Here is a 21,265-nt window from a genome sequence, read left to right as displayed (position 1 = left end):
TCGTTTTGAGCTCACTGTGTACAAGCTTTAAATGACTCAGTCGAGAACGCGTTCTGTCACGCGTTGTGGTAACGGGAATGTGGCAGCAGACCTTCGCATCCCTTCCACGCAAGGTGCCGCTCATGCTGAGATTCTAGCCTCACCCATACTCACGACGTGGGTGAGCACGTGATTAGCGACTGTTTTCTTTAGGTCAGCCTTCAAGTGTATGTCTTGAGAGGCTCATGATCTTTTCTTTGGTGCGTTATTCATGGGGGCTTCCCCCTTTATTTGCTGAACTACCACCTCAAGCTAAAAACTTCTTTCGTTGTCTACTTAATACAGTCCAATACAGAAAAGCAAACGGGGAAGCTGAAAAAAAAAAAAAAAAAAAAAAAGGGTGATTTGCTTGATGTATTTCTTTTTTAAATCAATGTGTAGCATATCAAAAGTTTTCTGGCCGAGTGAGCTCAACATCGGAAATATATATCTGGGTACTTGAGCTGGGTGGATTACCTGCACACCCCATACAGACTTACTGCCCCCGTAGAGAATACATGCTAAGCTAGTGGAATCACCACTAGAATTCTCCTGTATGATATAAAAACGGTTCAAATATAATATTGACAATATGTCGGAAGCGACACGAAAAACACGAAAGTCACTGGGCAGCACCAGTGCGGCGATCATTGTCACAGCAAGGACAGCCGTACGAGGCCGAATGATCGGCTCCCCGACGATATCAAGATAAGGCAAGGCTCTGGCGAATCTTAGGATCGGCTCATAGACCCACGAATAAAACTAGACTAACCGCTGTTAAGCAAAGGGTAACTCTGCGCCAATGACGCGGTCCTGTAAATTTTCGTTTCGCAAGTCAAACTCTCTCAAAATGTGTTCCTGAGCTAGTGGCAGCCTTGCCTTGATCTTTAGACTGAAGATAGTTTAGTATTGCCCACATGGTAGCACCCCCACGCCCGCTGACTTGGCGAACTTGATTATACACAGTACACAGTCACAGCTTAACAGCTTATCTATCCTCGGCCGAATGAAAGTGGGGTGTTGTATATATCGTTGCATTCTTCGGATATATCAGATCGGGTTCCCAAATTAAGTTTTGACATGGATATCTGATCCAGGAAGCGTTTTAAAGGACGATAAGGATGCAGATTAAGATTTGTTGGAGAAAAACAATTTACCCTGATGTTAAATGGTATTGGATGAACCTTTCATAGAGCGTTTATTTAAGGCGACACATATGGGGTTTCCTAGGAAGAAACATTCTTTAGACGCAAGTGCTGTTCTATCTTGTGCATGCATATAGTACATAGTTGAACAGAAGAAGAAAAATGACCAATCATTTCCCTCAATCTGGAAGGGTGGTCTAAGACGCGTAGCTCTTGTGGATTCAAGCAATATGAACCCCACCAGAAGAGTTCCAAGAGCGATGCCACCAATGCTTAGGGTACATGATGACCCAACCCGCGTCATTGAATTTTCAGTAGCTGCAACGCTAAGGAGGACGTATCAGGTGCTATGCAAGCCGATACATAAGACGCTGTACGCGTGACCTTCAACTTTGTATTTGGGCTCTATAACGCATGATTTAGGACCGAGGCTTTTGTGGCCAGACAACTTTGAAGCCAAGAGCCACGGAAACATGTCCCGTCCCGGGAAGCATTCGGCGATTTAACAACAGTTTCATCGGACGAAAGCTCCATCAACTGATCGGCCCACTCTATATGTTTGCTGGCAATCAGGAGAACTTCAGTTCGCATAAAACCCTTGATGCTATGAGCGTCCAGCAGCCGGCCCATCAACTGAAAACACCCATTAAGGGAGACAGAAGTGTTGATGGCGTAGTCGACAGTGTTCTTACATCCTAAGCTACTGCAGCAGTCACCCCAGTTTCCTCTCGTGGAAGCAGTTCAAAACGCGTCAATGACAACACATGAAGAGGCATACTTGGTCGGCTGTTTTTGAGAAAATTGCTTGGAAAGAAAAATGCTAGACATGCGGGTACTTGCCAAGCATTGTGGTGAATGCGGCTTGTATCTTATCCACTGCAAATTTTTTTCTCACTCGCCTTGGCTTGTCAATGGCCATACAATTTGCAACTTATGCAAGGATTAGCGTCTGCATAAATCTGCTAGTATCAAGTCCGGCCCATGGTTGCCACCGGGTCGGAATCATAAGTCCATCCTGCTGTTACGGCCGGAAAGCTTCCGACTTTAATAAGCTTAACCACAGGCCTATTAGTGGCAGGCACAGTTGAATCCGATCCATTTCTATCTTCTGGTAGTCCCATTGTCAGTTGTACCTGATGTCTCACCAAGTGTGGGTCGATTTCAGCAGTCTAACTCTCCACAATACGGAGTAGCCATCACACCATACTTCCCTGTCAGGGGAATCTATATGTCATCTACAATTGCTATTTGAAATTTTATCTGCTGTATTCTTCGGCCTCTCCATACTGAGGTGTTCCCTGAGTCACATTAGTTCGAAAAGAGTGAGTGCAGGTGCTGGGGCTTTTTTGAGGCATTCGGTATTACTTATGAAATTTATTCTGTATTCCGGAACTACCAATGTTTCATTTTCATTGTATTGAGGAAATTCTATTGGAGTGTTCAAAGGAACAAAGAAGGCAGTGGAAAGGGAGCCCCAGATAGGGAGGCCGTGAAGACGCGCCTTTTAGATTTATGCCTCGGAGAAACGATGGAGAAACATCACGATTAAGGAATAATTGGCGAGAGGGTCTTATTCCATATAAAACGAAGATCTACATGGCCGAGACACGCCATTCTTCGGCTACTGCCTGAAGTTCGCCTTGGGTGGGGAATGCTACCTCTAGATAAATCCAACGAACAGCATTGGGCAGATCATACTGGTCTTCCATATATGGAGCTGAAGCTATCGAATCCTTCGTGTCATCAACCCGTTCTCCTGTCGCATTGGCATGTACTGTACGTAATGTAACTGACAACGACCCGAGAAAATCGAGTAGCTGTTCGAGAGTTTGCTGCATATTAATGAGCTGATCATATTTGCCATATCTTATTAAACGGCGTGTCATATCGTATGGAATCGAAAGGCAGGTGGTCGCGGGATGAGTCTATATATATCCACTCTTGCCTTATAAATCTTCGATGTGGGACTGAATTGCAGAAGATGCTCCGAAAGAGTGGATTCCAGCATCAACAGTCACAACGGCCCAGTACTAGCGTTGATCTGTTGCATCCTTTCGTCCTGATTGGATCCAGCTGCTATTAGCCAATATATCCTTGGGCAAGGCTATGCAGAAATCATGGTGTAGCGCGATCTCATCTCGGCTGGCCTGCCTGACTCCATTTTCAACGACACGTTTACCAAGTTTGCTAACCCAGTATGTCTGCACGGATTCTGTATCGTCCATAGCTATATACTAGGTGGGGGCTGCCCCTACACAAGTCCGAAGTCGGGTTGGTTTTTCTAATTTCTGATCAATGTTCTCACCTCGATCTCTACCGCAACCCCGTCCTAGGTAACAGCAGAGGCAGACATTTTAACAATGTCTGCCAGTGTGACTGATACCACTGATACTCATGATAAAGGTCCTCGAATTCTCGCGGTGGTATGGACATTATCGGCCCTTACGACTATTGTCGTCGCTGCACGTGTGTACATCCGTCAATGGTTGATCCGCAATGCCGGTATTGATGACTATATTATTGTTCTGGCACTGGTAATGCCCCTACATCACCTTCACACGTCAGAGTCTCACAGCTTACTGTGTACAGTGCCTAACATTAACGTCCGTGGGAATGACAACGGCAAACGTACATATGGGATACGGAAAACACGCCTGGTTCCTGGACCCAAGCACCGTGGAGACGATAAGCTTGGTCAATACTATCAGCTTTGCAATCGGCATCTTTTGCTTTACCGTTCCCAAGGTCGCAGTAACGGTTCTCTTGACTCGGATCCTCAACCCAAGCCGTGCACAGCGTATATGGCTATGGAGCATGATTGGAGTCACGGCTTCGGTGTCATTCGCATGTATATTTTTGTTATTTGTGCAATGCGACCCCCCTCAGGCCGCATGGCAGCGCCGCCTCGTCACCGAGGGCAACGCAAACTGCAATGATGTACAAATTTTGATTAAGTATGCCATCTTCAATGCTGGTAGGTTCTTCTCAGCTCTCATTGGAGAATACAGCTGATTGTGTGCTAGCGCTATCGGCAAGTGTCGATCTGTACTTGGCCATATATCCCAGTACTGTCCTCATGAAACTCCGCATGCCCTTGCGGAAACGCCTAGCGCTTTGTGCTGCTTTGGGTATGGGATCTATGTATGTTAACTGTCAGTCACATTTGCTAGACGATAACTAATCGATGTAAGTGCCGCTGCGACCGCTATTGCAAAAAGCACGCAATTTCCAGACTTTGCAAATCAGGATGACTATACATGTGAGAGCCCCCGGAACTCATCTCTCCAGCTATTGCTAAGAATCCCAGACGCAACCGCGGATCTTGTCATGTGGACAAAGTAAGCCAGGCACATTCTCTCTTGACAAGCTCATACTAACCAATCCAGCGTCGAATCCAATGTTCTCATTCTAGCATCCTGCATTCCGACTCTTCAACCCATCATCGAGCTGGCACTTAGGGGGCACATTCGTACTCGAAGCCCTCGAGGGAAAGACGCCAACTATCCACGCGATTCCGCTTTCCAGAGAACCGGGCATAAAACAAACCGGCGGTCGGATCGGTCGATTACACACGTCGAGAGCCAAGAGAGTATCCTTGGTGCTGAAGAACGACAGAAAAATAGTCATCCACTCGGTGCTATTGTGCGGACAGATGATGTTCAAGTGGAATTCAACACTAGATCTGCGCATAGCGTGCCAGAGAGACATATGACGTGGCAGATTGGGTAGAAACTTATACCATAGGATCTATGATATCCGTTCAGGGTATGGAGGAGGATGTTCTTTTCACACCATTTGTCTGTATATACCGTATGTTGTTTGAGCTGGGCAGATACATAGATTTATTTATGACCTGGCATACGTATTTTATTAACTTAGTTTTTGTCTAGTATGAGGACCACACAGTGAGATATTCATTTCTTGATGTTATCTGGATTACCAATCAGATACTCTCAGCCCCTGGGCGCGTCGAGATTTGGATACTTCCCCCAATCTGTTTCTACCACTGGAACTCCTCCATGTGGACCAATTGTCTTACTTTGGACCATATTTAGATCTATATTCTCCGTAAGGGTCTGTGCAAAAGTACGGGAGCGTTGGTCTATATTGGGCACCATTCGGAAGGATTCCGCTTTCAACGTCCATGGACTAGTGCGATCCTTCTGGTCCAAATTGATGTTAATAGACAGGAAAGGATGCTTTGACGATAGCAGGGGTTGATTTCTGTTTATATCTCTCTCCCTATCTATTCCACTTGGCAGACCATAGACTCGGAACCTATATTACGTCTCAGTTCTTGCAAACTGGTCCAACTCTGGAACTGTCATCCAAAACTACAACAAGCACAGCGACAGCCCAAGTCCGGCGATTCATAGTACACCTTCTATCGAATAATAGCAGTCTACAAACACAGAACCATGAATCGCGAAGAGTCACACCAGGTAGTATGAGATGCCACAAAGAAACTAGACCCCAAAGAGCAATGAATCTAGACTGCAACGTCCTGACCCTCGGTTTCTTGGTAATCCCGATAGGTTTCCCTTCGGCATGTCAGTTCCACTCGGGTCGGCAAACCGGGAGCACATTCCGGGGGCCTCTTGGCATATAAAACCTTGTCCTTTGAACAGCGAAACTTGCAGTGCATGGTTAAACTGAGAAGCTCCTTTGGAGTTCTAGAGATGCTGTTTTACACCCCAAGAAAACTGGTTTCCGTTACCGGGGTTGTGTGCGACCTAGATTCAGGAATTGGAGATGCAAATCCACACCGGGTGAAACCGGGATGCCGACAACATCCACACGTGATCAAAGGCTTACTGCCCAAGGCATAAACACAACACATTAACTCGATAAGATAAGCGCTGGAGCATCGTCATCCTAAATCGCCGTGATGGATATCGTGCTCTAGAGCTCTTTCTCTTCCTCCCCCAGACCCAACATGAAGAATGCCACCAGCAAGCAGCGAGGAGCACATTCAAGAGATCCCAAACATCCCTAATATGATGATATCATAATACTCCAACGACTCAATCCCCCAACAGTCACCCCCACCAGCAACCCAAACCCTTATTCACCGAAGAAGCCCCAAAGGGCAAAAGCAACATCTCCGCCCCACAGTCCCATATAAGAACTCGCAACTTAGCTCCGTTACCCCTCCAAACCTCCACGTTTCACACCTGGAAGCAAATCCCAAAGTGCCCAAGATGGTCTACACAATCGTTGTCCGTACGTTATCTCCCCGGAATGGCTTTCGCAGCGCGGTGATTGATTGAGACTAACTCGGCCGGGGTTGGGATTATAGACATGCGCGCGAAGCCCGATGAGGAGTCTATCTCCAAGCTCCACGCCAAGCTCCTGGAGGCCTCGGCCGTTTACTCGAAGGATAAGGAGACTCTCTCCTGGTTCGTGATGCAGTCGGTCCATGACAAGCAGGACTTCTGTATTGTGGAGCGGTATCTCAATGAGGGCTCGCAGAAGTATCACCTCGAGAACCCTTACTGGAAGACTTTCGATCCCTATGTCATTCCTCTGTTGGAGAAGGAGATGGATCTCCGGAGATTCGAGGAGTTGGTTCCTGAGGGTGAGGAGAACAAGTAAACGTGTTTGGGATGGATGTTATGATGTATAACCGATCCCTACACCAGTACCGGGGTCGGTTAATGTTTACGTGAGGATCAAACAAATATGATGTCCGGTATATATATATATATATATAATTTGTTTTGATGTACTACGTCAGGCCTCTAGGAGGAAAGCTGACGGGATTCTCTCAATTGTTGCTGTACCAAGTGTTGTAGGTGCTAATGTGGAGCTCCCGGCAATCGCTGCTACTATATTTATCGAGGCGAGTCAGCAACTAGTTATTGACCTCTTCACAGTTGCGGTAAACAAAGTCATTCGGATTTTGCCATACTATTGTCCCCTCATAATGGAACATCAACCGGGCAGATCAAATTAATTTAGACTGCATCTGAGTGTATTATCAGTTCCTCCGCTTGGCCATGCTAAACAGGAAGTTATTATGCCTACGCAAATGTCGTGGCCAATGCACTTGCCGACCTTTCTTCTTGTAGAGTACTCCATACAGTATTATCTAGAGGCAATGGGTCGCCCCGAGTCTAGAAACGGAGGGGCGTATTGGCCTAATAGAATAAGCTTGAAAGACTTACCCCGCATTATCTCGCCAAAGTCAATGCGATGTTCCTGTGAATAATATTTGGGTCGAACCATACACCTGTTGGCGACAAAGTTAATTGAGTGGATGATAGGAGAGTCGGACCGAAGTCCGATGCAGATAGCTTATTCTCATTTGACGAGAGGGCCGATCATCTCGAATGGAATGCTAGGGCGCACAGTAGGGCGTCCAGTCACTGTATCACGTGAGTTTACAAGAAGCTGCCCTGTACCATTGTCCATAGCAGATAAAGCTATCTGCAACGTACATACGAAGTCGGGCCTTTGCGTTAAACACTTTACCTTCACCTGATACCAGGCTCCGAAGCATCATGGGGGCCCAATCGCCGAAAGAGATGATCTTGTGCATCGAGGATATCAAATCCGCCGCGGGGCAGAAGCTACCCGCATCATCCAGAGGTGCGGGGTGACACCGACATGAGCACACAACTCCATTGTTACTGACTACGAGATGATCTAGATTTCTACAATGCAGGCTCGACGGACCAAGTCACCGTCACGGAGAATTCCACCGCCTATGCGAAGTACCGGCTGCGTCCGCGGGTACTCGTTGACGTCTCGCAGGCAGACACGAGCACCACCGTGTTCGGAGAGAAGATCAGCTTTCCGCTATGTGTAGCGCCGGCGGGCATCCAGGCAATGGCACATCCAGATGGTGAACTGGCGACAAGTCGCGCGTGTGCGAAACAACAGGTCCACATGGGTGTTTCGTCGTTCGCAAATTATTCTGTGGAGGAGATCCGCGCGGCGGGGATGGACGTCGGACCGATACAGCACACCATGCAGATTTATACCATGCAAGATCGAGCACACCAGGAGCGCATTATCAGACGTGCCGAAGCGGCGGGTTGCGTCGCGATCTTCTTAACGGCGGACAGTCCGATTCTTGGCGTGCGGTACAGTGAGCATCGGAATGATTTCCGAGCGCCCGAAGGCCTCGCCTTTCCCATGCTGGAGAAGACGTCGGAGATGATTCGTGCTGAGCGACACGAGGATGGGTTCACGGGAGTCAATTCAAGCTCGCATTCATGGGCTCGGGAAATCCCCTGGCTCAGAAGCGTGACCAAAATGCAGATCTGGATCAAGGGCGTGCTCACGGCAGAGGACGTGGAGCTTGCCATCCAGTACGGTTGTGACGGAGTCGTCGTGAGTAATCATGGCGGCAGACAGCTTGACGGCACTCCGGCCACGATTGATGCCCTTCCGGAGTGTGCGAAAGCTGCGAAGGGTAAGATCCGAGTACACATCGACGGGGGGATCCGCAACGGAACGGACATTTTCAAAGCCCTGGCGCTTGGTGCGGAATGCTGTTGGATTGGACGGCCGATCATCTGGGGTCTTGCAGTAAGTCACGCATCTAACGATGCTCTTCCATTCCTCCAAGCAGCAGTGTCGCTGATCAGTTCTCGCGGTAGTATGACGGAGAGGCCGGGGCGAGTAAAGTGCTGGAGATTCTGTATGCGGAGTTCAAACGCTGCATGCAGCTCACGGGCTGTAAGAGCGTAGCGGATATTTCTCCGGCTTCGCTGGGCGTCGTGAGAAGTGATGGGCCATTAGCCCGGTTGTAACCTTTGCCGCCCATTCGCAATTTTGTCCTTCAGTTCCCTGTCATTCCTGTGCATTTTTGGTACTGTTCCATTGTTCAGTTGCATAAATACGGAGTACTTGTGGCTATGTTAACGACCGGATAGATCGCAATTTGAAAAGGGGAATGGGTTGACGGATGCGGAAGTCCCGAGAGCTGAAAGAGTTCAAAATCATTCAAAGGGGCAAGGCGTCAGGACACGTGCCCCGCTAGTTAACTTCAAGTTTTTCCCAGTGGAGACGATCTAATTCTTGAGTCGCGATTTCATTTTCAATTTCCTTCCGACAAGGAGAGTCGAGTCTCTTTGATCATGAAAAGAAAGCGACACAAACAATGTATGCATGGTGGGATCTTGTTCCTTTTGTAAACGAATACGACTGTCATCTGGTCGGGTCTAGAATCATGAATGCCGGTATCAGTGCTATTTATAGCAAACCTACATGCAAGGAATTCAATTTGATTGATCCCCACCCGCTGGAGATCGTGAGGAAACAGTTTGAGGAAGGACCTGGAGTGAATTAGAAAGATAGCCTGTCCTCCGACTTTCCCCTGCACCACCTCTTGCCGGAACGTCCATCATTGCGCCCCGTTTGGCCGCCAAGGTAGGGTTAGCATACGGCAAGAAATGACGCCGAGAAACTCAACCCAGGCGCACCACGTTGTGCAAGTCTTGGACCGCAAAAAGATTCGTCACGGAGCAACAAGTCTGGGGAAGACAGACGATGGAACCGAAGACGATCAAACCAGGGTCAGCGCCCTCTGCGACTTGACATGAACCCCTAATAAAGAAACGAAGATTCAACAGGCAGCCAGGAAAACGCGATGAGACTTGGCGCGCGCTAAAACCCCCGAAAAAGCAGGGAGCGCCGCGATCCCATTGGCGGACGCGACTGTGGCGGGGACATCTTGGCGGATACACTGGTCGCTTGGCGTTTCACTGCCAAACTTGCCTTTCCTCGTCTTGCCCCCCCTTTAAAATTCCACCACATAATAATAATGTCTGTCCCGTCGCCCCTGGGAAAAAATAAAGCTCCGTCATACCAGCCCTTCGCATAGCTGGAGCCAAACTAGGGCGATCAATCCTGAATTAAGCATAAATCTGTTCATAATACATACTATACTGACTCTCACACAAACAAACACAAACACACACAATCCCCCCCCCCATATGCGCGGACTAAGTTGGCAACAGCTCGGCGGAGCTGTCCTGCTCCTGCTTCAGGGGCAGGTGGCCCTGTCGGCCCTCACCGTGCAGGTGAATAGTAAGGGTATGTCGATGCTTTCTATTTCCTAATTCGGTTCTGTGGGTGAAAGAGTACGAGTTCTTAGGGCATGATTTCCAGATTCGTTGGCCAACGCGGGGAAGCAGATCGCCGATCCTATGATGGACTTCTATGACAAAAATCAGACGGAAGGCATTCCCGGCAAGCTCACCGACACCTGGTACGTCGCTGGCGCCATGTTCATGACCTTGATTCAGTACTGGGCCACCTCGGGTGTCGACCAATACAACAAGGTCGTGTCACATGATATGATGTTCCAGTCGGGGGAGAATTACGATTACTTCTCCGCCAACTATAGTCAATGGCTGGTAGGTGTGAGACGCGTCCCACGGATAAGTATCATGGTTAACCGTGAACCAGGGAAACGATGACCAAATGTTCTGGGGTCTTGCCAGTATCACCGCGTCGGAGACCGGGTTCCCTGAAATCTCGGGGAAACCCACCTGGACGTCTCTGGCTCGGACTGTGTTCAATATGCAGATCGGACGGTGGGATGAGACCGCTTGCAATGGTGGTTTGCGCTGGCAAATCTGGCCCTACCAGGCGGGTTACACCATGAAAAACTCCATCTCGAATGGCGGTCTGTTCGAGTTGTCCGCTCGTCTCGCCCGCTTCACCAAGAACGACACCTACGCCCAGTGGGCTGAGAAGATCTGGGACTGGTCGACGAGCTCACCTCTCATCCGCACCGACAAGTGGTACGTGGCTGACTCGACGTCAAATGAAAACAACTGCAAAGACTCCGGCAACAACCAATGGACGTACAACTACGGAACCTTTATGTCTGGTGCCGCGTTCATGTATAACTATGTGGGTCATTCCATCCGACTCTGCCTGTTTCCTGACCAGCATACTGATCTGTACCTAGACCAATGGCGACGAGAAGTGGTTGAAGCGTGTCAATGGCTTGTTAGAAAGCACCTTTGCCACGTTCTTTCCGTCCAACTTCGGCGGTAACGTGCTGTCGGAGGTGGCCTGTGAGCCGATCATGAGCTGCGATCGCAACCAATTAGGTTTTAAGGGATATACGGCTATGTGGCTGGCCCATACCGCCATTTTGGTTCCCTCGACCGCGGACCGAATCATCCCCAAACTGCAAGGCTCTGCAGAAGCAATTGCAAAGCAGTGCTCGGGCGGGTCCGACAATCTCTGTGGTGAAACATGGGGCAAACCCACTTGGGACGGGATGTCGGGCCTGGAAGTGCAGATGGCCGCATTGGGTGGAATTACTTCGAACTTGATGCTCCTGGAGAGCAAGGCGCCGCAGACCATCGACACAAATCCCGACGCAGCGGAACACCACATTGATAATAACGACAACAGCAACAAGGACCCGACCAAGTCGAAGCCGATTGAGACCGCGGATCGGGCCGGAGCCTGGATCTTGACGGTCATGATCGCTGCCGGTGCGATAGGCGCCGTGGGGTGGTTGATCAAGACGCAATAAGGGATCTGTTGGCTTTTCTTTTCATGTACAAATCGTCGTGCTCAAACGGGTCAGGTGGGACATATCTTTTATTCCGGAAATAGCTTTCGTGCATTATGTTTTACTATGCTTTCCTTTCTCATGACACCGAATAAATACCTAATCAGAACATATCTTCATACCCCTTTGACAAATACTTCCTGGTGCAAGAGAGTGTGTTAAACACAGTACCGAAGAGAATAACAAATATACCAATCCAATATGCGACAAATCAATTGTACCCTACCCATCAAGTGCCTGCACAACCTGTGCCCAATCCCCAAATCCATAAGCACCGGGCACGGAGGGCCCGTCGAATAAACTCGCCAACACCACACGATCCGTCTGCTCCCCTTCCCATGGCTCCCTCCCATGCTGTGCAATAATATTATCAAAAACCAATACATCCCCCTCCTGCCACCGATGCAGCACCCTAATCTCATCCGTAATCTTGGCTAAATGCGCCAGGTATTTTTCCGGAATAGGTGTCCCATCACCATAGAGCTGATGCGTCACATTCTTCCTCTGGTCATTTGCCTGTAACCTCTTATAGTACGCGGCCAGCCCAGTAAACAGCGTGGGCAGATTCGTCCCCGGCTGCGTCCGAATCACCGGCAGTCGATGGGTAAGCACGATCCCAGTCTCGGTCCATTCCCATGTCGTATGGCCCCCACGACCATACCGGGCAATCTGCGCTTCGATCTTCCTGCGCCTCGTCTCTTCATCGTCCCCATCCTGGATCTCTTTCCCGAATGCCTGGCGCAACGTCGACCCGCCCTCATACTGCTTGTCAAAATTGTAGACCACCCGACTCAGAACGCCCTTCTCAGCAAGCTCATCGACAAACTCGGGTATTTCCGCCTGCGCGCGCCGGAACAACTCCAACGACGAAGAAATCGGCGTTTCCCCGCCCTTCGCTGGAGCGCGCTGGTTGAAGAAGAAGATATACTCCGGCGCGTGGGGAACCTGCGGCGACTCGTTGTGGTTATAGATCTGCACTTCTTTCGGTGCTTCGTTGGCGGGGGCTACATTCGGGGCGAGTAAGGGGCGGTCGACTACGATGCCGATGATCTCGTGCGGCTTGTATCCGAAGGCGTGGGCGAATCTACTGAAGTCGTCCGCGTTGTGGATTGGGAGGTCCCGAAAGAGGAGGGTGCCGTGGCGCGCGAGGTATTTGGTGAAGGTTTGATCGCGCGATTGTAGGGTTTCGATTGTGGAAATGATGGCGTCGAGAGTGAGGGACTGTTTACTGTCCTCTGTTGGGCGTAGGGCTAGGGGGATCACGGTGTTGCTGGGATGCGGTGGGCCGAGGATGCGTTGGTTGGTCGGGGGGAGCGCGAAGGGTTCGAATGTGATGGTTGGAGATGGGGTGTCGGTGAGGTGGAGGTTGGGGATATTCAATTGCTCGATGGAGGTGGTCATATTGTGTGTCTATCTATATGGATTGGAAGGGTTGAGTCTTCGTGAGGGAACGAGGTTGGACTGCTCGGTATATGACTGCCATCCATCCCCGCATCGACTATCTCGGTGCGATAGGTCGATGATGTGCTCAGTGGCGCCAAGATTGCGCCAACCCCGCCATTTGGCTGCTGCTTGTGATACTCTTCGAGCAAGACAAGGATTGCCGGTTATGAGTGGTCATCTGCATATTGCGTCACAAGTCTAGGTCCTTATCTACCGGTCCTTCAGGTTCTTGACGCGCCATGGCCGAGGTTATATAGTTATCATGCAAGGCGAGGATGATCTTGCGTGCTTGGGGAATGATGAGTGATCTCTATCTATAATCTGAGTGAAGAGTCAGCCAGTCTGTTATTGAGACTCCCACCCCAGCACGCAAGACATTATCAAAAACAAAGAGGAGGGGTCAAACGCTGTTCTCATGATGGCAGCAAGCAGCAAGGACGGAGAACAAGTATCCCCAACAGTAACCGACAATGGCGAGAACCACCTGCAAAAAAGGCGATCCTTCTTTCGCAGTACGCTATTCCAAATCCTCGTTGTTGGCCTCTGCGCCTTCTGTGCCCCAGGGATATGGAGCGCCATGAACGGCCTGGGCGTGGGGGGCTCACAAAGCCCGAACTTGGTGAACGCCGCCAACGCCCTGTTGTACGCCTTTATGACGGTAACCTGCTTTGCCGGCCCCTGGCTGACGAACATCATCGGGTTCCGCTACACGCTGGCAATCGGGTCAGTCGGCTACCCGCTCTACGCTGCAGGTCTATACCTGAACAACCGCACCGGCGCCACCTGGCTCGTCTATCTTGGCTCCATAACCTGCGGCCTCAGCGCCGGCTTCTTCTGGAGCGTCGAAGGCGCCATCGCCACAGGCTATCCAGAGCAGCACAAACGAGGCCGGTACATCGCAACGTGGTTCACATTCCGGAATTTCGGAAACATCATCGGCGGCGCCATCTCCCTGGGGATCAACCACAGCGTCAACAAACGCGGGCAGGTAGGATACCAAACCTATCTTGGGTTCATCGCCATCCAATGCCTGGGTCTCGTGTTTGGCCTTTTACTCTCAAACCCCGAGAAAGTCCAACGCGACGACGGAACTCGCATCGAAGCCCCCAGGAACATAAACTGGCGCACAGAATTGCGTGCCATGTGGCGTCTCGCCCGAAGTAAATCCATCCTCCTCCTCACGCCCCTGTTCTGGTACTTCGGCTGGATCCAGGCCTACCCGGGCACCTACCTGGCAACCTACTTCACGGTTCGCTCGCGGGCACTCGGCAGCTTCCTCTCGGCCGTAGTCGGCACGCTAGCCACCTGGCTGGGCGGTACACTCGTCGACCTACCCTGGCTTCCAAGCCGGAAGGCAAGGGCTGTAACAACATACGGCCTCATTGCAGCCATGAACACCGCAACGTGGATCTGGGCCGTGGTGATTCAAAACGAATACAGACATACAAAGCCCGTGCTGGACTGGGCGGACCAAAGCGCGTTTGGGCGCGGCTTCGGGGTCTACATGTTCGAGCGGATCAGCTTAGGCATGGTCGAGAACTATATCTACTGGTGTATTGGGAATCTGTCGGATTCGCCCGGTGATCAGATCAGATATAGCTCTTTGTTGAGGGGGATTGAGACTGCCGGTGTGGCGGTCGGGTTCGGGGTACAGGCTGTGCCGACGGCTTTGATTGTGACTGCGGGAATTAATCTGGGGTTGTGGTGTGTTGCGTTGCCATTTAGCTATTATGCTACTCTGGGGGTTGTGAGGAAGTTCGCGAAGTTGGAGTTGGTAGGGCAAGGGGATAGACCTGAAGAGAGATATTGATGAAATAGAATTAAGTGTATATGAGCTACAGTTAGACTGCAATGCGAGGCTGGCTGGACAGGTTATCTAGTGTGTTCAATCGGTATTGATCTCACTCAAAATCACATCTGCGGCCTTTTCGGCCACTGTATAGATCGCCAGAGCAGGAAATGTACCTGGTATACGAGGAAACGCAGAGCCGTCAACGACGCGTAACCGGTCCACCCCACGAACCCGGAACTTTGAATCAAGCACGGCCATCGGGTCATCATCGCTGCCGAGCAGACAAGTACGCATAGAAGGATGTCCCCATGCGGTGTCCTTGATATAAGTCTCTGTGTCCTCTTGGGAGGTAACGTTGGCACCAGGTAGGACCTCAGAAACGGGGAGGAGCTGACGCTTGAAAGCCCTACAGCCCAGCTCGAGTGCTTCATACATAGCCTGTAGGTCTGCCCTGTAGTCGCCAATGCCGGTGTCGAAGTAATTGGACATAATTTCCGGCGGATCGAGCGGGTCCGCAGACCAAAGTGTCACAGTCCCAGCGTTATTTCGAGGATGAGCTTCAAGCGCAGTCCAGGTGAACTAGTCATGCCTGGCAGTGGCGTTGTGAGCGTGGCCCGGGAAATAGTCCCGGAAGTTACCCACAACAGAGAACAGATTGATGTCAATTTCGTCGTTAGTAGTGGCTGTACTCTTGTAGAACATCGATGTGAGAACACCCGAAGAGCTGTAGATGCCGCGGTCGCCGAGTACTGATTTCATCCAGCGCGCAAGGCATGGATCAGATCGGCCATGGAAGCCTAAAGTACAACCTTTTAGAGAGGAGAGGTCCTTCGGGGTGTGAACCTGTACCATTGCTTCATATTGATCTTGAAGGTTCTTCCCCACGTCTGGTAGGTCGACTGGGACTTTGATGCCATGTTTCTTGAGCTCAGTACTTGTGGCGAGTTATATATACCCCTCGAGCGATGATGACCTCGCACGATGCAGTGGACACCGGCTTTACCATTGCTAGATAAGGGACTGGCTTTGTACAAATATTCGCCGTCGAGGAACCCTACGCCTATGGCGCGAGGTGGGTTAGCAGAATCATTAATTTCAAGCTTGGTCACAAAACAATTCATCTGATCATCAAGAGGGTATTTCTTGCTTCCATCCTCATTGACTGCACCACGAACCGAGACTATAAACTCCCGCGATCCGTTGCGCTTAGCATCATTCACTGAAAGAGGCGAGGTATAGTAAGCAGGCGTCTTGTCGCGCGCCTCAGTGTGGGCATTTGTATCGCCGACAACACAGCGAAGCAATGTTGGTGAGAGCATTTGTCCCATTATCTAACACAAAGGTACCACCAAGGACCAGGCTCAGTATCTGTGGATCCTGCAACAATATTCGCAACGGCAGGGTCTCAACATACTATAAACAAGAACATAATGCATCCATTTCCAGACAGCAATCAATATCAATCAAGTCAAAAGACCAAACCATACTCTAGTCTACAGATGAATGGTGCTGGATGCAATGAAAATCGCCTTTGCTGTTCTTAGGGCTTCTGAAGCCAAGCCATATAAGCCACAACTCGAACTCCGAAGCTACTCCGTAGTCCGATAGCCACGGAGTTCTCACCCCGCACAACTCTCACAACTCTTGCATACTTATACCCCCCTCAGAGCAGTTACCATTCTAGTCTATAACTCCAACTCCAATTAGCAGATCAGACCAGAAAAGTAACAATGTCAAATACACCCACACTCCCACCCGGCTACTCCCTCCGCCAAGGCTACCCCTCAGTACGAGATTACATCCATCTCCGCTCCGCCTCAGGTCTATCACCCCACAGCGCCGCCCAAGCAGAGGCCGCAATGCGCGGTAGCTGGTACGGGTGCTACATTGCGTACACCGGGACCTCCGAGCCAGACCCCAAGGATGTTGACATATCCAGCTCCAATGGTACGAACAGCGACGAAGTCATAGTCGGTATGGGTCGTGTCATCGGCGACGGAGGCTGGTATTTCCACATCGCCGATATGGCCGTGCTGCCGGAGCACCAGCGCAAGGGACTGGGCGATGTGATTTTGAAACATCTCATGAGCAGAATTCGTTCGCTGGCGCCGCCGCCGGAAAGAGCGCCCGATGGGAGACTGATGGGTACCTATGTGAACTTGTTAGCTGACGTGCCGGGTCGCAAATTGTATGCCAGGAATGGGTTTGTCGATTCGATGCCGCATTCTATGGGTATGGTGCAATTGTTGGATGGGGAGGGCGCTTAGAATGGGGTGTTAGCGGTGGTATCTTTACCTGTACAGATGGGGATCGTGTTGTGTGGGTGGGCTAGACGATTCAGTTGTGGTGTGTCAATCTACGAAGTTGTATATTGAGCGTCGTTGGTCATGGTTTCTTTAAGCGATACTTGGCAGATCTTACAAATACCAAGGAAAGACGGTAGAGTCAATATTATCATAAACAGATGCTGACACTGGTGGTAAGCTAACGACTAACCAGACCCTTTCTTGATATAATTCAATTTTCTAGACAATTAATGGAAGATGGAGTCAAACAGTTGAGGCTGTATCGTACTCCTCGAGCACAACAAGCACTGTTAACTAGACCGTTCAACGCATAACTGTAAGCCTGTGTCCATCGAAATCCATCGTATACACTATAATGAGCACCGTTATTTGTCCAAAGGAAACATGGATACACTTTCATTGCACGAAATCATATAATTAGACTCTATCCGAATATATACTCCCCGCAGGGTCCTTCCTCCAAGCCTTAATATTCTCTATCCCGCTCTTGATCGTCCTCCATCCCAGAGAATAGTACACCAACCCAAGCAAAGCCATCGAATAACCCACGATCTGAATCGTGCTCACCTGCGTGTGCCAGAGCACGACCGAGGCAACAATAAGCAGAATGTTCTTCGGAATACTGACAAGCGTCGTCGTCAGTCCCGACGTCTTTCCGATCTGAAGACATTGTTAGCCTGTTCGTTGCATGTGCGGGACCGAGTTACTCACAAGGACAAAGATGGACACGTTCAGCATGAATCCCACCACAGCGTTTGACAACAGCGTCAAATAGCCAGTGTTGGGGACAACACTCCAGTGGAAATCTCTGAGCTCTGTATTCCAGGCAATTATGGAGTTCATGACAGCGCAGACCGGCGCGGCATAGTAGAGGCTGACGAGCGGGTCCATTTTCTGGCCGTCATCAGAGAGCAGGATTTGCATCATCACGAGCCGGTTCGCGTCGCAGAAGAGACTGGCCATCTGGTAGAAGATGCCGAGTAGTGAAAATTGGATTTCACCTGACACGGCCAGGCCCACACTGCATGTGATTACTAGGACGTTTATCAGTACCTCCACTGAAGGTGTCGCTACTCCCCATGACCAGCTGACCAGGAGGGTGACGACTGGTCCGGCGGCCTGGTGGAATTATCAGCTTCACGTTGCCTTTGAGCTATATAAGACTAGCGGGGCAATCGGATAATACCTTCAGCATTTGAATAAATGAAATGTTGAGGTAGAGGTAGACGATATTTCCGAAGACAAGGCTGCCGCTGTAAAGCAGACCAATGGGAAGCATCGTGCGTGCATACATTCGGCTATTCATCTCGATATTCTTACGGCTATCCAGTAAGGTCGTAGTCCGTGCCAGGACCTGAGTGACCACCGTAGCGAATACCAGATGCCATGTTGTGAGAAGGATGGCTGCAATTCTTTAGCAAGTGAGAGCACATTCAGACAGCAACACACTCACGGTATCCTGACACGACGGTTAGTTGGAATAATTATCCTGCAGCGCGACTATGTTCAACTTACTGAATTCCGTCGAGTCCAAGATCCATTTATTGAACAACACGGTGAGGTTTGACCAGAAGACCCAGGATCTGATCGCCGTCAGCTAGTTACGGTAAACACGGGAACCACCAACGGACGTACAGAATATCTAAGGTGATATTCCATGTCGGCTTTTTGCCGCCATTGAGTTCGTGATATGTCATTTCACCTCGTTCGTTTCCCCTGGTATTTCTGCGACCAGAAGCAGTTTATAATATCTCAAAGGGACTCCAATCACAACTCAAGCCCCAAACAAAGAGAAGGTGGCGGAGCGATGTAAGACCAATTCGTTAAGTGGGGTCCATTTGCCTAGAGGGCGTCTCGTTTCATCAGACGGCCATGACTATTAAGCGTTGAGTGATAAGTGTACGCGCAAAATCGCAATATTAGAAGTAGCCAAAAAAGATTCATAAGCTGGCTCTAATTCTTACTTAAGTTCGCGAACTGGAGGTCTAGGTATCATTCGACTGGGGCTGTTGTACGGAACTAGCGGATGGGTGTGATTGCCCGTTGCCCTAACCAAGGGAGTAAACATGGTTGCCTGGAACACCTTCCATTCGCTGAGCGCACTCCACATTACGGTCATTACGGTAAGACCCTGAAAAAAGAAAAAGGGTTGGGAAGCTAAGAATAATCTCTTGACCCCTGTTTTGTGCTCGCTTCGCCGTTTGCGACTAAAGCTCATGGCAGGAGCACCCCAGCAGCTGAGTCAGGTACCAGCCGATGCTACCTTAAGCCGAGGCAGACTTAGCTTGATTTTTTTTTTTTAGCTTTGTCTGACTTCGCATTTCTTGGTCCTGCGAAGCGTCCCAATCCGAATTGTTTGGGTCGATGAAACCTTGAAATGAACTCATCTTGCATTCCTTGCCCCCGAACATGTTCACCCGCTTGCGGAATAGAAGGGACCCGCACGGCGGTCGCGTTCAAGCCTTTTAGTCTTCCGTTTTAATCCGCACTCTTCTACTAGTCCCACTAACTCTTGTGGAACTCTAGAAATGACCATATGGGCCCCAAAGGTGCGGTGATGAAATAGAAATTATCGTTCATATTACAATAATTACAAAGTTAAGAACTCGAATAGATCCAATTCTATGGTAACAAGTAAAAATGAAAAGTAGAACCTTTGGTATACAACTCTCACCACGAATGGGTACAATACGTAATAAAGTAACTAGGCCAAGCTTCCACCTCCATCAATCGTTTGCACTCCTCCGGATCGAACGTCGGGTTCTCCCACGCCGCCTGGCAAACGGAGGCATTGTTCGCATCATCCACCCAGCTGAAGGGGTAGATCTGCTTCTCCGGCAGGAGCACCAGCGCGTCTTGGATGTGCGCGCCCATGGCAAGCTCACTCTCGTCGCAAAACAACTGCCAGGATGCTGCCGCCGTTGAATCGTCTTGCATGCATGCTGTCGCAATGAATTGTCTTTGAAGTTGTCCCAGTATTTCTTGATCATCAAGCTCAGTGCCCCGGGTCCGGTCAGACCCTCGACAGATCCATCCCCGGTTCCCTCCGGGTGTTCGATCACGTTGAGAACCGGAAGAAGCCAAAACGGGTGACCTGGCGGCGATGCCATCCAGCCGTTGGGCACCGCAGCGGAGCTCAGAATATCTACAGTGCGAGCCATGCGACCTAGGAATGCGCGCTGCACGGTGGCTTTTTGAAACGTCGGGGCAGACGAGAGGGTGTCTTGGTGTGCAGCAAGAGCGGTTTCATGCCCGGCAAACAGCGGCGCGACAGGGCGCAAGGCTTCGGTATCCACGTCGGCGTACATCCTGGTGCAATTAGTTACATTGCGAACGATTGACTAGACGAAGCGCTCGGAAGGACCTACCCGCCAAACAAATACATATAAAAATTACGGACAACGTCCGCCCGGAGGATTTCTTTCGGAAGACTGTCATAAGTCTGCAAGAACCAAGGGAAATACTGTTCAACCAGCATTCGATTGGTTTCGTCATCCCAAAGCACATATTCCCAGTCCGAGTTCTGCGTACGCATGCCATGTACCCATTCTTGAGCACGCTCGCTCATGTTGCTGCCCGCTGGAAACCATGTCTGATGGATGATCTTAGGAATCGTGGTTCCATCGTGGGATAGTGGACGCGATAATAGAGTGCGAGCAGGCAGTTCACGGGCGATTGGGGGCGAGTTAGCTGGCACCACCGAGGGTACGATAGATGAACGGAAGGGATAGGAGAGGAGCAAAAGAAAGACGGAGATGGAGAGGATGAGCTGGACCCTCCGCCGAGAGAGGCAGCCAAATGGCGAGTCAGCTACCATTTTGAAGCAAAGACCTGTGTGGCTTCGAATTTCGTAGTAACAAACGTCTAGGTTATAAACATGTATAGAGAAGTTCGAGCATCGACAGCCCTCATCGAGCTTGCCGTATCCAAATATCTCAAGTTGACAGATGATGCATCAAATCTGCTATGCTTATGTAGATGTCAGCTGGAGAAATGAGAAATGGAACGATTTCGT

The 21,265-nt window shown here is 50.0% G+C and overlaps 10 protein-coding genes across 10 annotated transcripts; 6 read left to right on the top strand and 4 right to left on the bottom strand.

The window, feature by feature from the left end:
• Window positions 1-3,523: 3,523 nt before the first annotated feature.
• Window positions 3,524-4,892, top strand: ANOM_000608 (uncharacterized protein; the record flags this gene model as incomplete). The annotated part of the gene is made up of 5 exons (XM_015545866.1): window positions 3,524-3,697; window positions 3,753-4,137; window positions 4,187-4,304; window positions 4,355-4,501; window positions 4,550-4,892. The coding sequence occupies 5 exons, from the start codon at window positions 3,524-3,526 to the stop codon at window positions 4,890-4,892; spliced, it is 1,167 nt and encodes a 388-aa protein (XP_015412116.1).
• A 1,472-nt stretch (window positions 4,893-6,364) lies between these two features.
• ANOM_000607 (putative quinol monooxygenase) lies at window positions 6,365-6,758 on the top strand (the record flags this gene model as incomplete). The annotated part of the gene is made up of 2 exons (XM_015545865.1): window positions 6,365-6,386; window positions 6,463-6,758. 2 exons carry the CDS (start codon window positions 6,365-6,367, stop codon window positions 6,756-6,758), a joined length of 318 nt encoding a protein of 105 aa, XP_015412119.1.
• A 908-nt stretch (window positions 6,759-7,666) lies between these two features.
• ANOM_000606 (alpha-hydroxy acid oxidase) lies at window positions 7,667-8,923 on the top strand (the record flags this gene model as incomplete). The annotated part of the gene is made up of 3 exons (XM_015545864.1): window positions 7,667-7,754; window positions 7,816-8,699; window positions 8,771-8,923. 3 exons carry the CDS (start codon window positions 7,667-7,669, stop codon window positions 8,921-8,923), a joined length of 1,125 nt encoding a protein of 374 aa, XP_015412120.1.
• Window positions 8,924-9,928: 1,005 nt separating this feature from the next.
• On the top strand, window positions 9,929-11,670 carry ANOM_000605 (glycoside hydrolase family 76 protein; the record flags this gene model as incomplete). Its single annotated transcript, XM_015545863.1, has 5 exons — window positions 9,929-10,054; window positions 10,076-10,208; window positions 10,284-10,531; window positions 10,584-11,033; window positions 11,092-11,670. Coding segments are annotated over 5 exons (1,524 nt in total), but the record flags the coding sequence as incomplete, so codon positions are not given.
• Window positions 11,671-11,931: 261 nt separating this feature from the next.
• Window positions 11,932-13,110, bottom strand: ANOM_000604 (uncharacterized protein; the record flags this gene model as incomplete). Its single annotated transcript, XM_015545862.1, has 1 exon — window positions 11,932-13,110. The coding sequence occupies one exon, from the start codon at window positions 13,108-13,110 to the stop codon at window positions 11,932-11,934; it is 1,179 nt and encodes a 392-aa protein (XP_015412118.1).
• Window positions 13,111-13,567: 457 nt separating this feature from the next.
• ANOM_000603 (uncharacterized protein) lies at window positions 13,568-14,962 on the top strand (the record flags this gene model as incomplete). Its single annotated transcript, XM_015545861.1, has 1 exon — window positions 13,568-14,962. One exon carries the CDS (start codon window positions 13,568-13,570, stop codon window positions 14,960-14,962), a length of 1,395 nt encoding a protein of 464 aa, XP_015412123.1.
• Window positions 14,963-15,037: 75 nt separating this feature from the next.
• On the bottom strand, window positions 15,038-16,263 carry ANOM_000602 (glucose-methanol-choline (gmc) oxidoreductase; the record flags this gene model as incomplete). Its single annotated transcript, XM_015545860.1, has 3 exons — window positions 15,038-15,523; window positions 15,587-15,849; window positions 15,900-16,263. 3 exons carry the CDS (start codon window positions 16,261-16,263, stop codon window positions 15,038-15,040), a joined length of 1,113 nt encoding a protein of 370 aa, XP_015412111.1.
• A 411-nt stretch (window positions 16,264-16,674) lies between these two features.
• Window positions 16,675-17,211, top strand: ANOM_000601 (GNAT family N-acetyltransferase; the record flags this gene model as incomplete). The annotated part of the gene is made up of 1 exon (XM_015545859.1): window positions 16,675-17,211. The coding sequence occupies one exon, from the start codon at window positions 16,675-16,677 to the stop codon at window positions 17,209-17,211; it is 537 nt and encodes a 178-aa protein (XP_015412121.1).
• Window positions 17,212-17,623: 412 nt separating this feature from the next.
• On the bottom strand, window positions 17,624-18,947 carry ANOM_000600 (uncharacterized protein; the record flags this gene model as incomplete). The annotated part of the gene is made up of 6 exons (XM_015545858.1): window positions 17,624-17,910; window positions 17,962-18,369; window positions 18,437-18,654; window positions 18,704-18,709; window positions 18,766-18,833; window positions 18,886-18,947. 6 exons carry the CDS (start codon window positions 18,945-18,947, stop codon window positions 17,668-17,670), a joined length of 1,005 nt encoding a protein of 334 aa, XP_015412122.1. The 3' UTR covers window positions 17,624-17,667.
• Window positions 18,948-19,920: 973 nt separating this feature from the next.
• On the bottom strand, window positions 19,921-21,217 carry ANOM_000599 (glycosyltransferase family 32 protein; the record flags this gene model as incomplete). Its single annotated transcript, XM_015545857.1, has 3 exons — window positions 20,619-21,217; window positions 20,270-20,559; window positions 19,921-20,192 (listed from the first exon to the last, which is right to left on the bottom strand). The coding sequence occupies exons 1-3, from the start codon at window positions 21,065-21,067 to the stop codon at window positions 19,921-19,923; spliced, it is 1,011 nt and encodes a 336-aa protein (XP_015412070.1). The 5' UTR covers window positions 21,068-21,217.
• Between the last annotated feature and the right edge of the window lie 48 nt (window positions 21,218-21,265).

Source organism: Aspergillus nomiae, assembly GCF_001204775.2.
Source record: "Aspergillus nomiae NRRL 13137 chromosome Unknown contig00005, whole genome shotgun sequence".
In the NCBI taxonomy this organism is placed as follows: domain Eukaryota; kingdom Fungi; phylum Ascomycota; class Eurotiomycetes; order Eurotiales; family Aspergillaceae; genus Aspergillus; species Aspergillus nomiae.
Note: the sequence above shows the minus strand (reverse complement) of the source record. Positions and strands in the feature narration are given on the sequence as shown.